At 40.5% G+C, this 20,612-nt stretch overlaps 2 protein-coding genes across 3 annotated transcripts in view; both read right to left on the minus strand.

Annotated features, from left to right (window-relative positions):
* Positions 1-341: 341 nt before the first annotated feature.
* On the minus strand, positions 342-2,138 carry LOC121847882 (tetranectin-like protein). Of its 2 annotated transcripts, none has more exons than XM_042331141.1 (3): positions 2,005-2,138; positions 1,809-1,895; positions 342-823 (listed from the first exon to the last, which is right to left on the minus strand). In XM_042331141.1, the coding sequence occupies exons 1-3, from the start codon at positions 2,111-2,113 to the stop codon at positions 426-428; spliced, it is 594 nt and encodes a 197-aa protein (XP_042187075.1). In that variant the 5' UTR covers positions 2,114-2,138; the 3' UTR covers positions 342-425. The 2 variants fall into 2 exon arrangements, with proteins under 2 accessions (XP_042187075.1, XP_042187074.1); XM_042331140.1 differs by having other exon boundaries at positions 1,809-1,901.
* A 4,044-nt stretch (positions 2,139-6,182) lies between these two features.
* Positions 6,183-20,612, minus strand: part of LOC112263686 (vesicle amine transport 1-like) — a 103,689-nt gene continuing 89,259 nt past the window's right edge. The window contains exons 8-9 of the mRNA XM_024440202.2: positions 9,374-9,457; positions 6,183-6,331 (exon numbers count right to left, since the gene is read on the minus strand). Of these exons, the coding sequence (XP_024295970.1) occupies positions 6,233-6,331; positions 9,374-9,457 (183 nt within the window). The 3' untranslated portion in view covers positions 6,183-6,232. The remainder of the gene's footprint in view (positions 6,332-9,373; positions 9,458-20,612) is intronic.

Raw genomic sequence — 20,612 nt, forward strand, 5'->3', positions numbered from 1 at the left:
GGATGTATGGGTGTATGGGTGTAACTTATGTCTGTCTGTTATGGCCAATATCAGAGATTAGAATAGAATCTACTGTAAGGTCTAGTCCTGTACCCATCATCAAGTGACATATTTTGGTAGGCCTAGCAGTGTGCCCTATCTACTCGTTATTTTAAAATAACTATTAAACAATGAACACAATAACAATCATTATTGCAAGTGGGAGTACAGAAGGGAATTGGTCATTGTTTACCTAGAATTTCAACTTCTCTACAAATTCACAAACTCATAAATTAAAGCAAATTGGACATTTTGATTAGCAGTATAATACAGTGAAGGTGAAAGAGAGACTCACACTGGAACCATTTCCTATGTATTTTTTAATGACGAGCATAAATGATCATCAGGTAGTCAACAACCATCTGGTCTCCATGGTGGTACACAAGTTAGGGAATGGGGTATTCACAAATGTACTTTTTCTTGCCAAGGCAGACCTCATCATGCCACTTTCCCTGTGCAGCCAATGAGAGCACGACACAGCTCTCCCTCTTTGTCCCTGTGGGCTGCTTCTTGGTCTTGTCCCAGTTGAAGTAGCTGATGGGCATGCTGTTGACGTCTACATACTGGCCCTCCTTCACAATGTCTGTCACACCGATCCAGAACTCCTTGGTACCTGGCGCACTCCTCTTGGCATAGTCCCTCAGGTCATTGTTTTCATTGAGGTCACGTGGAGTGGCAAGTGTTCCACCCCATGCGATGCAGTGTTCGTTGGCCTCATGGTAGTGCTTGGGTTCCTCAATGGTCAGGTAACACTTCCTGTGAGCTTTGATGCCACGAAGACAAACTGGAAGCAGAGGGAAGCAGTTTAGTACATTTATCTCCTTAAAACTTCCTCAGGCAATAACCCTACCTACCTTGCTCAAATATTACTGAAGAATTTGAAACATATACAAAATATATATTTACATGATATATTGGTGTATAATGTCTCACTGACATTTTCTAATCTATAGAATATCAATCAGACATAATGAAGACTAGTAGGACCAAGCAAAGGTTTTCATCTGTATCCATGTTTCCTAAACAAAGTTCCCAAAATAAGACATAAGCCCTTTCAGTGGGAGGAACTCAGACAGCGGCATACTATATGAGACTATAACACTCTGTTATTCCACCCTCCTGTATAAAGAACCTGTCTCATCATAATACTTTTATATCCATCATCATACATTTCGCAATGTGCTCCAGAAATTCAACTGCATTATCTTCCACAGCACATGACTCAGTGCTCTGTCAACATCATTATTGCTGCTGCGAGGCATGAGGTTGAAGGTAAGAGTACTCCTGCCCTCTACTGGTGACTGAGCATATTAGTAAATGTCTGTGGTTAGCGTGAATTACCATAATAAATACAAAATCATAATTTCTCTGCATTAATTCCACACTATTAGAAAAAAAGGTTCCAAAAGGGTTCTTCGACTGTATCCATAGGAGAACACTTTTTGATTCCAGGTAGAACCTTTTGGGTTCTACATGGAAATCAAAAAAGGTTCTACCTGGAACCAAAAGCATTTTCTTAAGGGTTTTCCTGTGGGGACAGCCGAATAACCCTTTTATGTTCCAGACAGCACAATTTATTTTCTCCAAGAGTGCATGTACCAAAGGTACATACAGTATACACCTGCCTAACCCATAAGAAACATACAGTAACTGCTAAATCTGCATGAGTAACAGCTACATTTCCTCATGAGAAGCATTCCCTCTTTGAAACCCTCCTGGCCATAAAGCAGCACTCAGTTTGAGCGCACAGAGCAGCCAGCTCAGCATACCTGTCTGCAGAGCCGAGATCTCCTTCAGGGAGTTCACCTCCTGCCACAGCTTCTCCAGCTGCAACTTTACATCATCCTCATCTGCCGCTGCATCTCCATAGAAACACAGACAAGCAGGCAGGCATGTCAGAGAAAATGTACAGAAAAACATAGTAGAGCCACTGAAGTTTAGTGTAGTGTGTGTGGTGAGTGTTACCTCTCTGTGGTGCTGGTACTGCTTTCCTGGTACGAGATGGATGGCTATATCCCTGGTGGAGCAAGGTAAGAGATACAACCAAAAAGATGGGGAGAACCAGACGCGCCATGTCTGCACTAAATTCCGACAAAAGAAAAAAGGGCACACCTTTTAACATTGACACAGGAGCCCAACGCACTGTGGGCAGTTCACTATATACAGGCTCACTGTTTGCTCACTGTTTGCTCCTGCAGTGATTCACCTCTCATTGGCTGACACTATGTAACTTTGGGTTTTTTCAAACGTCAGGGGGATCTCAAATACCATGGGTGGGGTGACAACAATGATGCCCCTGTTTCTGCCCATTCATAAATATTTACTTGGGACAAGGTGCAATTCATTTACCGTTTTCCCCATCCATTTCACAAACAAGCCGTAAATTCATGGACTGCAACACTGCACAGATTGTTCTGCATGAGAATATCTGATAGCTTCTGTATCTGACCTCCCACCATTCCCCTGTGCATGGATACATTTGACCCACAGTAAATTAACCCGGAAAAAGAAATGTTGTTACTCCCTAGATGGCTAAGAGATTTGTTATTTTATACGCTATGTCACCAACATTATTTGTATGACCAAATGCATAGATAGGTCTCCCAATGTATCAAAACTTTATGAGGATGATGACATTTTGCTTGTCAACTCTAATTATATCTCATTCAAATGTGCTGAAAATACAGATTCAGTTGTGTAACCATGGAAAACAGGGAGCTTAATAGAGCTGAGGAAGTTCACAGCTCTGGTGCAGCAGAGGTTCTTTTTAGTCTGTGATGTTGTAGAGTAGACAGATCAGATGGAAGAGTGGTGCAGTGTTAAGAAAAACTCTGCTGTCTGATTGAGAGAGCCGGGATGTCCAAGCACTTAAAAATTAATGGAGATACCTTTCAAATTTGATTAGGTGTAATGATACAGTAAATATAATGTCTGTGTGAAACCATTTGCATGAATTAATTCCCAAAACCTGAAGAGCAACATTGAAAAGTAATCACAATGTCATAACAACACTCTGTAACCCTGGTCTCATCCAGATAATAGTCTAGGGCTGTTGAGAGGTGCAATATGACCACATAGTTAAAGTGGTTTAGCTACACAATGCTAAAAGGATGCAATTCATATTTCAAATAGATTACAGCATTGGAGCATAAAAATAGTAAAAGATATTCAGCATAAATTATGTTTATGCCAGTCAGAGATAAATTCTGCAGGCTTAGATGATAGTGCCTGAAATAAATAGCAAAATAAATAGTGCTATATAGTGATAGTGCCTGAAATAAATAGCACATAGAACATCAGCAAAGGTCACCCATTTGAGTTATGTTACCGTGGGGGGATAGGAGCTTGACAAAAGGCCGAACATTTGTTATCACAGTTGTATTTGATTTATAGGAAGTTGTAGTGGTGACATTGTGAAAGGCCACCGGCCTGCCAGTAAATAGCAAAGGACCAACCTCATTTATATTGCATAATAAAGGTGTACATACCCCACTGCTATAAGTGGAAAAGGGATGATAAGAGAATATCAAGACTCAATGTGATTGGGAGAGATGCAAATCAGTCATTCATGTTGAATCCTTATGACTTAATCAGATAAGAACCTAAGAAATCGGTAGAGCTACTTAAAGTAACCATGGTCAAAGTCTATTTACCGTTGTTAACAGGCAAGTCATTTACAGTGAGAAAGTGACCATGGATTTAAAGCTTAAATCATTTTTCATACTGTACATTCTTGGAGAAATACCCCAGCCTATGAGAGTGTGATATTATAGGGAGTCTTTCACAGGGTGGCTTGTGGAGAAAACCTGCAGATGACACAGGCCAAGAAAAACACACAGCTTTCCCAGAATGCTCTGCAGAAACATTTATTCATGTAAACAGAACTGGACTACGTACAGTATAACATAACAAAAACACTAATACCAACAAATACAGTTAAACAATATCTTCATATAAGTCTGTAATCAGGCTCCAGCTACAGTACTAAACACACCTACATAGTTTGTTTTATCTTTTTTGAACTTTTAAGGCAAGATGACTTTCCATCATAATGACCTCCCATGGAAACACAAACATACACACTGCAAGTTACTCTACACTCTAGACCTAGACTAACAGGAAAACCCAAAGAGACATTCACATTTAGATGTACTGTTCTCCTTCATTAATATACTTGATTTCCAGCCCCATTGCCAAGTCTATCATGAAAGGAAATAGGTGCAATGTTGTGATGTAGCTAATAGAATTTTGAATAAAATGTTGTGACATTTAATGTGACTTAGCTAATTAAAGATCATGTGAATGTTGTAAGTGTCAAATGAAAGATCAATGAAATGTGTGAAACTGTATTTCTTCACCAGTGGGTGGTTCATTTGGAGAAGCACAGCTGACTACTTTCCAATCACTTCTACAGCCATGTAATACCTGGGCCTTTCTTTCCATACAGACAGTAGGGTACATACAAAAATGTATATTTTCTATTCACTTGCAAAGTTACAAGAATTGTATGCTGTTTTATACTGTGTCTGTACATTTATTTATGTGTCTGTACATTTACATGTATTTTTGGTTTGGGAATACTCATGAAGGTAATATGTAAACTTGCAGTTATATGAAACACAGCTGCCTTAGCTAGATTTACTGTTTATAACAAGGCGATTGAATAGCTTTCATCTCCGTACCATCAATGGTAGCTTCATATTTTAATGAATAAATAGCTTTGTACGTTGGATGATTGATTTCACACTTTCCATATGGATAAGACTGGTAGCACAATACAGTTGTCATACTCCATCTCACATGAGATGGTAACATCTGATACGAATAACTCCTGTCCTGTGGTATCCACAGCAATAGTACTTCCATTCTTGATGGCCCATCAGCTCATCTGTAAGTGAATGTGTCTTTAGTCCTCCCTCTCATTGGCACTCTGTTTGGGAGGCATTGTACACTATACACAGGCACCAGCCAGTAAATGTAACACAACTTCTTACACACACACATAAAGAACACAGGCTAAACAGAAACGGGTGTGGTTAATCATCATCATTACCTGGCCACCATGCCATTTCTCTCTGCATTGTTTGTCTGAAATGTGGACTATGGATGAGGCCAAAAGCTGACATTATCGTTCTTATTTTTATTAGTTACAGAAATGTAGGAAACACACTCAGAATGCTACCTGGCATTTGGCAGAACCACCATGAAATTTAGTGTTTGTGGAATGGGTACAATTCAAATTCTGAAATCTTCTACAAGACTGCAGCAGACTTCTAGCTCAAAGGCACTGGTGATTCCATAACAACATTGCAGAAGGTCGGATCTCTAATGTGTCGGTAAACATGGTAGCAGGCATTTACAGTGGCATTTCCTAATACTCTCTCCTAGCTCACACACTGCTGAAGATAACCTGAGAGAGGAGGGCGAGAAACGATCTCAGAGAGTGATTTTGATAAACTCACTGCAGCAGGTGGGGGTAAATAGCCCAGGGCCAATCTGCTCTGGGTTTGCTGTGTATTCAGTGGTAATGGGGTAATCAGAGTGACTAGTGTTCATGAAGCAGCCAAAATGAATCTCACTTCTGAGTCATCATAATAGTGGTAAAAGAGAAAGGGGAGCTTAGAGGAGATGTTTACTCTAACACCCACCCTCCTAGTTTCCCTCTTGTTTCAACCATCAAGACAGGAGTACAAGCATGGTCAATATCACTTATGTTCCTGGTTCACTCTCACTCACTTACTGTTCTCTTTCACACTCAATCATCGCACTCTCGTATTTTCCCTAAAAGCAACATAATCAACCCCTTATTCACTCCGTTCCTACTTGGCTCCCTTGTTAAGGTTGCCATAGAACACAATGAACAATGACGAGGCTGCAGATAGGTATAAGCATCTCTTAACATCATTTGTTCAGCAACACAATGCTCATCATAATACTGGATAGTGAATGGCACTTTAGCTGAGGGGCAACTTTGACAACCAGTGTCTTATGAGTTTCCATATGTCTTTCAAACATCTTACATAACAAAAGACAACAGACCCACACACAAGCACACAAACATACACTCACATATTGTACAAAGGTTTGAGTTCACGGTGCGTAGTTCGGGTTGTGGAGTCATCTGTTATGGAACTAATCCCCTCCACCTCCTTCCTTTGAGGTGTCCAGGCCAGTTGTGGTGCCGTACCTGGGCCTACTGGATGAAAGGCATGCGCTCCTTGTTGTCACTGTCCCCTTCATGTTCCTCCTCCTCCTCACCAGCCTCACTGGTCTCTGTGCTGTCACTGGCCATCTACACAGTATACAGAACACACTGTAATTTATCCAAATACAGAATAGAGTACCAATACACAACATGTACGGTATAAACTGTATCTATAAGAAAACATCCAAAGACAAGGAAGAAAGGATACAGATATTAAAGTATCTGTCCAGTGTTCCAGATTTGTTATGAAATATTACCTACAATTAATTACAATATGAATTAAATAGATTACTAATACAAAATATATATAATTAAGGATGTTAAAAAGCAATTTTCTCTGTGTCCCTGCTTGGCGTTTCTGAAACAACACTGGCATACACTTGGATATTCAAATTAGTTCCCATGCTGAGGCACTGGGGCAGACTTCCTGAGCCTGGCTGCACTAAGTCAAATAGTATGGATGGATTCAGGATTTGGAAATACACAATAAAACTACTAGGGCACTTTACTATAACAGCAATAAATGAATAAATGCACACTGATTATTGCACAATTATGAGTCGTTTCTGTCCTTTGCTTTGTCATTATATTCCTAATATTTATGTTGTTTACAACCTAAATAATGTTAGCTAGCTAGGTAGTTGTGAAGCTAACTAGCTACTGGCTGCTGCTACCTTTGTTAGACAACAGCAGCTAAATAGGTTTCCCCCTTGACCTAAAACTTTAAGCTGCAAACCACAGGATTTAAAATTGAAGGAGGTAGTGAGATGGTTGTGTGGAGGATCTGCTTTGACTTGCTTTCTTGTTGTTTAGCCAGCTGGCTTATTTAGCATTGATAGCGAACCTTAGCATGCTAGCTAACGTTAGTATGCTAACATTAGCTAACTGCTTCTAAACAGTCAGCAGGCCAACTCTTACTAACCTAGGGTGACTACAAGTCCCGGATTGTGCGGGACAGTCCAGCAGTTTGGCCCTTTTTCCCACATCCCACAACCATACAATTATGTTCTGCATTTTATTAACAAATTCAAACACCACTAATTTAGATTTTTTTTATTTGTCCCGTATTTCAGTCAGACATTCCAACCTGTCTCTTTTCGCTTATCATAAGAATATCATAAGAATGTGGTAGCCTACTGGTGATGTTAAACACTCCAATCATTGCTGAGATCTGATATTCTGCACAGCGCAAGACGAGATGTAGACTAATGTCATAGGCTTATTGTCAACCAATCATATTTCTCAAATCCTTTCGGGCTAAATTCCAGCTAAACTTGGAGAAGACAGTTAGGCCTAACTATTTTCAAAAAGCATGCTACTGATAAAGAACTACAAAAGTAAGTAAATAACCAAATTAGACTGAAAAATGTCATTTCGTCAAACTTGTGAGGCTCTCCATGCTCATTAGTTGCACAATAAACATATTTGCTGCTACTTCACTAAATCCGATTTTAACGTCTCCCTTCCTAGCTATTTGACCTTCCATGAAACCACCAAAAATATTTCCTTGGCCAAATATTCCCATATTTTCATAAAACAGCCACACATGTAGTCTCTCATTTCTGCATCACCAAATCTTTCGAAAGGCGTAGGCTAGGTGCGCTTCAATTACTTATTTGGTCAACGGACTGCAGGGGTGTAGTGCTGCCATTACTCTGCTACTTCTCACAATGGTGCTCATTTAGTAATGTTAGATCAAAGCTGAATCAATGTCTTAGAAGATCACATAATGATTAATTCTCACTGCACAGACGTCAATTCATTTAATTGAAATGACGTGGAAACAACGTTCATTCAATCAGTGTGTGCCAGTGGATTAGTATTCTACATAACAAAACCAAATATAATAGCATAGTATAACATTACTGTTACACCAAAATACCACTTAATTTCTTATGAGATTTTAGGATGGTAAGCTGAATAGTCCCCCAAAATTATCAGACGGCCAAAACTCAACGGCGCCAGAATGTGCTATGATTGAAAAAATTAAAATACAGAAAGGCTATGAAGTTTAACACCATCTTTTCTAATTTGCCCACGAAATTCACGAAGATCTAAATACATATTACCATGAAACTATTTGAGATCAAATGATCGGCATGCAGACGCAGTTTGGACATTTCACTGGTAAAATGTGAAGAATTATCATTAATTTATGACAGTGATGATGCCATGACCTATTTTGAAATGAGGGATGCCTAACTTGGTGTTTGAGGGTATTAAAAATATAAATGTTTCTTGAGACAATATGTGTGGCCATAGGTAGATGTTGCAATTGGAGGATGCATTTTATGCATATTCTATAATGATATTCAATAGGCTACATCTAGGTGGGATGGGGACGTGCTGCCAAATGTTTTTATTCATGAAGGCAACTGTCTCGCGAATGTCCCACAAAATCATCCTGTTGTCCAACATTTGGGTATTTTAATTGTGGTCTACCTATACAAACCACATAATTTGAAATAGAAGTGACAGGTGAGATAGTTGTTGCATAGGCGTTGTCCTTTTTTGCTAACACCAGCTGTGGATTGCTCGGCGTGCTAGCTATCTTGCTTGTGTGCAGTGAGTGTGCATTACTGAGCACGTGCCTCCCATTATCTCAAGAATGATCCTTCGCCCCACTGGAGAATAAAAACAAAAAAGGCAAAAGCTGCTGGACCAATCACATATGGCCCAAGCAAATTTCAAGCATTACATTTAAAAAAAAAAATTTTTTTTAAAAATACAATTAAAAGAGTTTGAGATGGGGTTTTACTGGACAGTTACTTTAACAGTATCAACATTGAATCAACATTTTGTCAACACTGCTCAGGCTTTTGTTTCTTATGTTTGCTGCTCCAAATGGGGACGCTGACATTCACGGGTCACTATAGAAACCAGTGCCATTGGAAGATATCATATTCATTGTTATCAGACTCAGTTTTATCTAGGAACCTCAAACCTAACCATGTGTTGATTTGGCCAAGTGTTTTCCAGGGAGAAATTGCTCACTGTGGTGAGTCATGATGCTATTTAATAATTTCCATTTTCCTCAAGGATTTTCAAACTGGTTGAATGCATGTGCAATTTTAGACCACTTATTAATAACTTGTTTTTGTAGAAAAAAGATCAGGGTTGTGTACTTACCAAAGGAGTGGGAGACTTCTCCACATCCAGGATTAGCTTTCCTATGTTGCCTCTGTCGTGGATCCTCTGCATGGCTTCTTTTACCTGGGGTACAAACACAATAACCAATCAGACAAAATACTGACTGTCACAAAAAAATCAATGTCAGTAATAACAATATATACCATATAGTTTAGACATTCGATCCCCCAAAATACAGCTTGTGATTTTATTTGGGAGCTGTATGTGACCTTCTGAATAGAGTGTATGCAGTTTTAGGCACTGCACATTAGGTGGCAGTGGTGACACAGCAAGCCCATGAAAAACACAGCAACAGAGTGTGACTCATGTGCACAGAGGAGTATGTGCACAGAGGAGTAGACGTTGCAATCAAGGTGATAAGGGTTTGCATTTCTCGTCACAACAACTTCAAAACTACATTTAACAGCATCTTCCATCCAAACTCTTATAATAGGAGCCAGCTAAAAATCACATTCTTAAATCACAGTCCACAGAACTGAATGCTATTATGCCGTGCAAATAGCCTGACTAACAACAGTGTTTAAAAAAAATGTATAGGTGCAGTGAAATTTGTTGTTTTACAGGGTTAGCTATGGTGCAATCTTTATACACAGCCCAACAAATTACAGCCAACAACCACAACTAATTGGTGTTCAGATTCCAAACTCAACCAATCATACAACCAGTGTCAGTACATGCTCTCATTTAGAATGATCAGAGTGTTATTATTTGAGTGGAACAGTTGCTACATGTGCTAAGCTGAGGGCCATGTTTTAAAAGGTTACTGCCTGTTCATTCAGCTGGGTGGAAGTGAGAGGTCAAACATTACACTTCCCAGACAGACAGTAACTTGAAGCACACACCGGTTCTCTCTCAAATAAATCAGTGCAGGTCACTGTATAATCATTCAGTCAGTCATCAGAGCCAGCACACATTTAACACAGCCAGGATGTGCACAAAGCATGACGATCATCACACCATTTCACAGGACTGAAAAAATCTGTGTCATTTCTAGAATACTGTAATTTGTATATTGCGTGACGTGGTCTGGTGGCTTTTCTGAATTGATATACATGGCCGGAGAAGATTAGCGTCCGTCCTTCATCTAGCCAGACTCAGTCAATATCCAAACCCTCCGTCAGAGCTCATGACATTTACAGATGATTGGAACTGCTCCCCGCCCGCCTAGAAAAAAAAGGTGCTTCAAGTGTATTCCTCCTACTTCTAAGGAGGTCAACCCTGCCACACCAATACTTTTCATCACACCATTTCACAGTATGACATATAGCATGATGAGATGACCTATAATGATTACCTCCTCGAAGTCAATGCCACTGGAGACCACTTTAGGGCTGCCCTTCCAAGTATTCTTACCTTACTGTCAGACTCCATTTTAAAGTTGCATCTCTGCCTCTATACTCTTTGTTCTATGTGGTGACGTTTCACCAATCCCAATGTTTCAGTGCTCAAAGCACACCACTCCCCATGCTCCCCATCACCTGTTGCTACGTACAGCAGAGAAGGGATAGCTGAGACCAGTCTGCCCTGATGCATCTCAGGGATATTGTCTCTATGCTCAGTGTGATTACTGCAGAATGAATCCATTTACAGCAGTCCATGGCCTGGCGAGCACAATAAAACGCATCACTGAGAGAGTAGTTCAAAATATATCTTTCAAGGCACTGTGCATTTTCAAAGTCATATCCGTATAATGGAGCAATTGTCTTTGAATGTTTTGAAAGGAAGCAACTGAGAGTCATGAGTAGGAACCCATTACATTATTGTAATATCTTTAGCATGGAAATGTATCACAGGTAAAAAAAATCCGAAATCCATTGAAAAAAATCCGAAATCCATCCAAATCCGAAATCCATCCATCCGAAATCCGAAATCCATTGAGCACATTGTGTTTTCCCTGATTGTGTGTTGTTTCATTCCCTCGGGGTTGGATAGATCTCTAATTTCCTTTAATTCATCCCTGGTCATTTCTAATGGCAGTAGTGTTTGCATTACCAGAAACCCACTTGAGAACACAATTAGGAAAATGAGTGTACCATGAACAATCCTGCAGTCAAATACGGGGAGATGCACTAGAAGGCTCTGTGGTGCTGCAATTCAACATGATGCACTCTGCAATGGAAAACATGAGTCACATGGCTCTACAGTGTGACCATTTTACTTGCATATGTACCTAAATATTTTGCTGTGTGACCTGGAATTTTAATATAGGAGCACCAGTGCTCTTAAAATAAAATCACCCAGATGATAATTGTTGCAATTTCTTCACTGATTTCTTCACTGTACCGCAGGCCCTGGGTGCCACGGAGTATGCGCTTGCATCATTACTACAAAGAAAACTGCTTGTTACCTCAAATATTTTTAATTGTGCTCTTAAATTTCACGTGCTCCCTGTAAAAATAGTCCGCGTAGAGCCTTGAGTCACATCCCTCCCTGTAGGTAAACAATTATCAGCATGTGAATAATTATCATTCATAATGTTCACCATAAATCTAATACATGCTTACTAACTCAGCCACACAGAATATCCCAGTGCACAATAGCTTGTTAAAAATGAGTTTTCAATGACCATTGACTCAAAGTGGAGACTGGCTGCTTTAGTAGTGGCAGCTGTGAGCCACTCCAACCTGATGGGTGGTGGGTTGTGGAATTAGATCTAATCCCCATGTTATTTCTCCTACAACGCCAACAGGATTTACCAGACTTGAGTAGCACCGATGTTTGAAGTTGGAACAATAACTATTTTATTTTCTTTCAAGACTAAAAAGTGATATAATCTAAAATGTATTTGAATGAGACCATTTTATCCAGTTTGAATGGCAAATATTTTTTGCCTTGGGATATCCAAGTGGCGTGCTATCCAGACAGTACTCAGTAGGTACACCATGAGAAAACCATTTCTACCAGGTAGGTGCACCAATCCCTGTCCATACATAAATTATGATGTTAGTAAATAAATTATGTTATGGGGAAAAAGTGGGATCATAAATACAGCCTTGTGAGGTCATACAGTTACTATGATTCAGTGGATCCCTCCATTTCTGACAAATATTGCCTCAGCATTTTCCTACAAGCCACTGCAAACAGAGTACTTTCAATGTGAGATATTTGTGTTGGTTTGGACGGCTGTGACACCTTACTACCACATGGTTAATCCATCCCCCACCTCATCTCCACCCCCCATCTCTTAATCTTTAGGTTCCTTTGTTAAAGAAGATCTAGATTTAAGGCGTCTGCATGCTTCCCATCCGAAACAGTTTGGAACAGTTTGTCCATATATTATGACAACATTTTGTGACGTTTTTGTTCGGCAAGTTTTTTTTTTGCATGTTTGTGCACACAAAAATATCGAGGCAAGCCGAAGTCGGTAGCCGAAGTCGGTAGCCGAAGTCGGTAGCCGAAGTCGGTAGCCGAAGTCGGCAGCCGAAGTCGGCAGCCGAAGTCGGTAGCCGAAGTCTACGCCCCTTTGTCGATGATTGGTCAACATTAGGGATTCTTGAATGACAACAAACAGTTAATTGATAAGAGATAAATCTGTTTCATGCAAATTTATTCACTTGAGATATACTGAACATAACATCTTAGTTAAATGTAAAATTGCGCGATTTGGCAAAAACGTAAAAATCATTCTGTCTATTTTGAGGAAGTGGCTACGGCGTCTCAAGATGGACAAACAGTAGTATTGACACTTTTTTTTTCTCATTTTTCAAGCAAAGGTCTTTTAATGGAGTATGCAAGCACACTCGTTCATTTCGCATGCGGAAGGCTTAAGGGCATTGAGTCTTTTAATGGGCTGAGGAGGGTGGAAGGAACTCAAGCATGAAACCAGAACAACATAATCCAGACTGTGAACCAGCAGTCTGTGCCAGTGTTTGTTCCTGTGTTCAAAGCCATTATCAGAGTTACTGCATTGGAAATTATGTATACTATAACGTCATTCAATAACTGTGCTGGAAGGTAGAGGGGTTTCATGGAAAAGGGTAATGTGATTACTCTCTGATCTCGCTCATTAAAACTCATGGGGATCAAACATAATCACTACATGGGAATAGTTCAACCCCTCAGAGATGTTGACCGTGGATGGCCTATATCACTGTTCTCATTACCATGGTACACACAGACAATGTACCTCTTTGTCTGGATCCCATTGTTTCAAAACATTCTTTAGTTAAAATAAACGTAGCCTAAAGCAGAAGCAGGTCAGGGACTGTTAATGTGATGTTAATTAACAATGATGGAGAATTGTGGCTGGTTGGAGAGTCGGTAGGGGGTAAATTGTGAAGCAGGCACATATCTGAGAACCAGCAAGGAGGCTCCGCCATGCTTTATCCATGGTGAACCCCTACTGTACTCCCTGTCTAGATCCCGATTACACCCTAATTGGCCAAGACACTCCAAGTTAGATAGGCAATGCTACATGGGTATCCAGGCAACCTTTCCTTCATTCCATTCTGAAGACACACCCTCCACCCAGGCGAGAACCGTTTTCCAGGCTGAGCATTTACACTAACCAACGCCCCCTGAATTCTCATCCCACGCACACAAGCAATGGGAGTCTTTTCCCCTGGCTCGCCACCCCATTTCCCTTTAATGAGGCTCTTCATGGGCTGTGGATCCAGAGAATACCCTGCATTTCACGCCAACCTTACTGACAGCAGAGCACAGGGTTTCCAGGAAAAATACAAAACATCTCATAAACACACCTTTCCCTTTCTCTCTCTCTCTCTCGCTCATACAAAGCTGAAACTCACATGCTGCACGATATCCTCCCAAGACAACGTCACGGAGAGCTCCATAGGCAGCTACAGTATCTGTCCTCCCACAACTGCTGACAATTGCACAACTCATTTCACCAACAAACCACAAAAATAACTTCCGAATGGACTTCAAAGAACTCACTTGGAAAATTGACGGAAAAGCTTCTGCTTACACTACCAGGTATGGCTGCATCCCGGTGGTATCCCTGCGATGTTAAACAGTCATATCTTGGAATTCCTTTCTGAGACCATGCCAGAAGTAGCATTGTGATGTGTCGTACCGGTGAGTGCCAAGCCTATGAGGATTAAAAGGCCCTTTCCGAAAAAGCATTGTCAGGCTTGATAAATTACTTAACATTCGTTATCAGGCAGCTGTAATCTGAATGTTAGCAGAGAGCAGTCCTCCCAGATGAATGTGGGCAGCTGGTTAATGAACAGATCCTCCTCCCACAGCAGGAAAAGGCAACGGCATCCCACACCAGCCTCACACAGGAGATCGATCTCTAGGCACACAGCTACTGTCACAACTTCTAATAGATTCTAACATTAACAAGACCCCAAATGACAGGAAAGGCAGAAATTCTGAAGAAGATGATTACATTGTCAGTCATATTATAGCTGGTTCAGGCGGAGGTGTGTAATGGGAATTTGAATGTGCTTATAACTAATTCCTGTGTTCTATTCATGTGCTGTTATATAAACCAATGTCTGTGTTCATGCAAGTGGTTGACTGAACAAATCCTCCTCTTATCAGTAACTGCAATTTGGCAGTACGCCCAGACGTTGTTTTGAGAACGAACAAACAATATCTCAGTTAAGGTCTCAGCTTAGAGAAGAGAAGCCTCGTGAGGTGGTGGTCTGTCACATGTTATGAAACAGCATTGGTCGGTCCCATGAATGAAACAAAATGATAATGATTAATTAATTATGCGAAATCATGCAAATATAACTTGTCTGTGTATAGCTGTATATAAGACAACTGCTGGGACTGCCCAGGAAGAGCTTCTGACAGACATGTGTTCTATGGTGCATTGAGTTGGTTGGAACCTCTCCAGCGCGCTGACAATAAACAATGATTCATTTAAGATTGACTTTGAGTGTCCCTGTGTAAGAATTTTTCCACGACAGATGTTTGTAGCATAGGAAATTGCTTGAGAGCAAGAGAGGTAACCAAAGCCATAGCATCAATAGACCTGTGTTACAAAAGCTTTATAACGGAAAATATTTTGTCACCACGCAAAAAAGACCTCCCTTTGTGCCACCAAATAACAGAATCTTGTCACCATGTGAGCTAGAGTGAATCTAAAATCTGAAAAGGAAAATGCTGACATGGAGAAGATTAAACTGGATGTGGGTTCCCAAGACCTTCAATGTGTTTATGGTGGCCAGTGTGGCCAAGTTCTTTTCAGATCATTGTCCCACAACAACAAAAGTAGGTTTTCATTGAATTTGGCAAGACTGCTGTTCTATGGTGTGCTAGTAAGAGGACAAAGCATATGTTCCTTTTAAAATACAATGCCTTCAGAAAGTACTCATACCCCTTGACTTATTCCACATGTTCTTGTTATAGCCTGAATTCAAAAAGGATTAAATAGCATTTTTTCACACCCATCTACACACAATACCCCATAATGACAAAGTGAAAACATGGTTTTAGAAATATACACTACCGTTCAAAAGTTTGAGGTCACTTAGAAACGTCCTTGATTTTAATCAGAACAACAGTTTTCAGCTGTGCTAACATCATTGCAAAAGGGTTTTCTAATGATCAATTAGCCTTTTAAAATGATAAACTTGGATTAGCTAACACAACGTGCCATTGGAGCACAGGAGTGATGCTTGCTGATAATGGGCCTCTGTACGCCTATGTAGATATTCCATAGAGTCTACCATTTCCAGCAACAAAAGTAATTTACAACATTAACAATGTCTACACTGTATTTCTGATCAATTTGATGTTATTTCAATAGACAAAAAAATAACTTTTCTTTCAAAAACAAGGACATTTCTAAGTTACCCCAAACTTTTGTGTATATATATTTTTTAAATATCTAATTTACATAAGTATTCACACCACTGAGTCAATATATGTTAGAATCACCTTTGGCAGCGTTTACAGCTGTGAGTCTTTCTGGGTAAATCTCTAAGAACTTTGCACAACTGGAATGTACAATTTTTGACGACTATTCTTTTTTTTTCGAAATCTTCAAGCTCTGTCAAATTGGTTGTTAATCATTTCTAGACAAGTAACTCAGCCACTCAGGAACATTCACTGTCTTCTTGGTAAGCAACTCCAGTGTACATTTGGCCTTGTGTTTTAGGTTATTGTCCTGCTGGAAGGTGAATTAATCTCCCAGTGTCTGGTGGAAAGTAGACTGAAGCAGGTTTTCCTCTAGGATTGTGCCTGTGCTTAGCTCCATTGAGTGTATTTTGTATCCTGAATCCTTAATGATTACAAGCATACCCACAACATGATGCAGCCACCACTACTAAACATTTAGAAAAACATAATTCCACTTTGATATTATTAGGTATTGTGTGTAGATCAGTGACACAAATTCTCAATTTAATCCATTTTAAACTCAGGATGTAACAATTAATTTTTTTAAAGTCAAGGGGTGTAAATACTTCCTGCAAGTGCATATGAAAAGATAGTACAGTACTGAGTGGGAAAGCTAAGCTTGTCTTTTTGAAAATGTACTAATAGTCTTCAAATTGGGATGTTGTCAGCAGAAATAAAGAGATCCCATCTAAAAATGTCTACCACATCTGTGGATTGGAAATAACCAAAGGACTGCTAATAGCCACAAAAATAGAAGTGCATTATCACAAGTGACATTTCAGACTTCTTAATGGAGCAAAAGAGAAACTGTCATTATCCTGGAAATTCTGATGTGCTATTATTATAGTTAGAAAATTCACAAGCTCCCGTCGATCACCTGAAGGAAACACGGTGTGCTGTGATGGACACATGTTGAGATATCTTGACTTGACACATTTAACAATGCAGAAGAAAATAGTCCACTCAGTCAAGTGATACAGAAATCCATATTTCCAATGCTGTGCATATAAGGAAAAAAGTTACATTATTAAAAATAGATTTAATCAAAGTGAATAGGGTTTAGGAATCACAGTGTTATTATCTAGTTATTTACAGCCGTTTACATGCTGTTCAATTCATCTCTGCAAATCAGTTGGACTGCACACTGATGAATAACATTAATGTCTATCATTTCACATGTTTATGAACAATTCACTAATACTAGTCAGCCATCCATTTTCCTCCATGTATTACAGATGAACAGATAACAGTAAACAACCTTTTCTGGGGGCTTCAGTTCCTTTGGGCACATTCAGCTTACTGCCTACTACGAGAGGAGAGGACTGTGTTCATCATGCTGTCTTACACAGGCCAGGTTTGCCAGGTGTGAGGTCATTAAATCAACAAGCGTAGCTAAGGCCAAGATTTAAGAGCCTTCATTTACATGATAGTGGTAATAGAAAGGTGCAGGAGCCAGAGCAAACATGGGGTGGATGACAAAAGCCATTTGAATCACTGGAATAAACAGGAATGATCAGACCATGTGGTGGAATCAGTAGCTAACAATGATAACAACCCATAATACATCCCTGTCTTAGCACGGCTCATTTCAGTGTGTCAGAGAGCACACATGCTGCTGATAGATTTCACAGTCCTACAGGTCACTGGTCAGTGAAAATGTCTCTAGGGTGTCATAACAGGTTGTGGCAGCCTGGTCACTCTCTTCCCACCCCCACGTTCGGAGAGATCCCTGGCTACACTCCGGCCTGTTTATCAATGCAGGGCCTTGGTTCCTATGGCAACAGTGCCAAGCTTGGCTCAGCCGGGGAGGTAACGCCAGATCTGGTGTGGCCAAACCGAGAGCTGTGCCGTGATATACAACCACGTAATACTAATGCTGTAGCTCAGTTAGTGACACGAGACAGCTGAGCAGGAGTCCACTGGGCAACAAGTAGCGACAGAAAAGGTGCTGTGTTGAGAATACTTCTCGGCTGTAGGATAGGATACAGATACAGATAGGATACAGACGACAGCATTAAAGCAATGAAAGTGTGGTTCAAGCTTGTGTTACACAAGATGTAGGTGCCAACTCAGCAGATTTTAACCATGACAGTCTCATTAATGAGAAATCGAAACATATTTCCAGGACAAGGTGGACTAGTGAATCTACTGAGGCTTGGGTTATCTGTAGCCTGGCTACGGTGGTAGTACATCCTGAGTAATGCCAGTGTCAGTAATGGCCTTCTGCCTGATAGGCTGGTGAGGGGAAAACACTGCTGGTGCTGAGTTTTAACAAGTGCTGTCTGAGAGGACCATAAATCAGATTGTCCAGAGCTGCCTTGCCTGCCTCCTGCCAATGCCAGATCTGAGGCATCAGGAAGCAGAGTGGAACAGCCAGGCGGGTTGGGAGGGAGAGCTCTGCAACAACAGTAAACAACTGTCTGAAAACAACCGATATGCATTCAGGTGTCAGGTCACTGACAATTCCTAGGCAACAGACAAATGGATGTGGCCCAAGGTAAATATGGGTTCTTCCCTGAGTGAGCAGCACAGCATAAAGCATACTAGAGTTGTGTTTCTGGAGGGGTGTTCATTTCCTGGAGTGCTGTGAAAGACTGACTGGTTTGGAGGAGCAGGATACAGCTGGTTGATGTGCATCTCTAGGGGGAGCTTTGTGCATTCTCCGGCTGCATTCCTCTAATAGCCCCTCAACTTTATTATGGACCTCTCCAGGACATCATTTGACTCATGGACACAGGAGAGAATTGCCTCTGTGATGCTCAGGGCGTTCAGAAATAGTTTGTAGTAATTGAAATCTGTGGCTTCAAAGCCACTCTTCAAAGCAGAGGAAGAAAAAAAAAGACAGAAACACATCATTGCCTTTCTCCAAGACAAAAGCCTTATAGGTAAACTTGATTTTCATTGTGCAAACCCGTTTGATATATTGCTTTGCAAAACAAATCCAAGTCTAGAGACATTAAGAGGCTGTGGAGAACAAAATGATATCCCCTGGTCAGGACGTCACGGGGAGATGGTGCATGAGTTCCCTCATTACCTTCTGTTCCACAGTAGTCGAGGACCATACCAAACAATCACAGCGAGGCCCCTGGCCACACTGATGTTGAATGATGACTGTTGCTGTCATAGAAAGTATCCAGATAATCATCTTCAGCTCAGGGGGTTAAATGGCATCCAGAAAGCATGGCCACAACACAGGTAATAAGATTCACATTGCTTGGAGAAGACATGGCCAACTCATCTATTTCCCCCTCTGGGTCTGGTATTGTTTCCAAGCAGAACAGTAGGATCATAAACAAGGATGACTATTAGGGCTGAGCTTTAGTGTGAGCGATGCTGTGAAATGTTACAACACTGAAGCCTCCTTCAAACCTCTCCCTCACACAACACTATCCTCTACTATCCCTTGCTTTCTCATTAACCTTCACTAATTTATCTCTCTCTCAGCCCTTACACTCTCTCACCCTCTTCTGCGGTACCAGCTGCAGTCTCCTCAAGATTAGCAGAGTAGTTTTGCTCCAGGCAGTGAGGAGTCTGCAGACGTATCAGTCAGGTGATATAGACCACGTAGCTAGTATGTTATTACATCTTATGATGAGTATGGAGCAGCAGGTACTAATCTCCTGACTTTCTAAATTACACTTTTCCATGCTGTGACGGCATAAGGCAGAACACACCTTCACATCCAAAACATGACTCTCTGTGTGGTGGAGGCTTCCAGATAGAGAACATGTGTTCTGAAGAGCCCTCTTGGGGGATGTGAACAGCAGAGATTAATAAGAACCATGTCTGGGGAATGGTGGTTCTGCATTCAGGTGACAGAGCTCAATTCATCACACATCACATTATGTCTCCTGATGGAAAGGGACCATATGGATACAGAAGGTCAGTCATGTCTCTCTGACCAACTCAGGCCTGCACTATTGTTGCACACGAGGAGTAATATCATTGTCAATAGTATTACAAGTACATGCAGTCCCCAGAGTAAAATGATTGTAGGTTTAGTCAACACTCTGAAAGCCCGTAAGTCAATAATGTTTCTAATGGACAGAACTAAGAAAGGGAAGCCTTTTAGAAAAGTCAATTTATCAACTCAAAGTAGCTGACATGCTAGGATAGCATTTATTCCACTGACTGTCATTATTAGTTTATTTCAAGTTTATTCGGATGACTGATTTCGAAGACAGTGACCTCACGGCAAATATTTTGATAATTATTTCCAAATAAAAAATCTTGATTGGAAAAAAATGATAACTTATTACAGTATGTCATATAAGTGTGATACATCTGTAATTAGGGATCCTCAATCACTTTCTTTCCTACTCTGGTATGAGCATTTAAAGGTGCCAACCACCCTGGCATGACTTTGCAGAATGCTGTGGATGGATCAACTTCTGAAACCATG

The sequence above is a fragment of the Oncorhynchus tshawytscha genome, linkage group LG12 (genome assembly GCF_018296145.1).
Source record: "Oncorhynchus tshawytscha isolate Ot180627B linkage group LG12, Otsh_v2.0, whole genome shotgun sequence".
Classification (NCBI taxonomy): Eukaryota; Metazoa; Chordata; class Actinopteri; order Salmoniformes; family Salmonidae; genus Oncorhynchus; species Oncorhynchus tshawytscha.

Coding starts and splice junctions, on each gene's coding strand:
- LOC121847882 (XM_042331140.1), bottom strand. CDS start 2,113: ATGGCGCGTCTGGTTCTCCCCATCTTTTTGGTTGTATCTCTTACCTTG. Junction 1,902..2,004: donor AGTACCAGCACCACAGAGAG/GTAACACTCACC, acceptor GTTTCTATGGAG/ATGCAGCGGCAGATGAGGAT. Junction 824..1,808: donor GATCTCGGCTCTGCAGACAG/GTATGCTGAGCT, acceptor CTCTGCTTCCAG/TTTGTCTTCGTGGCATCAAA.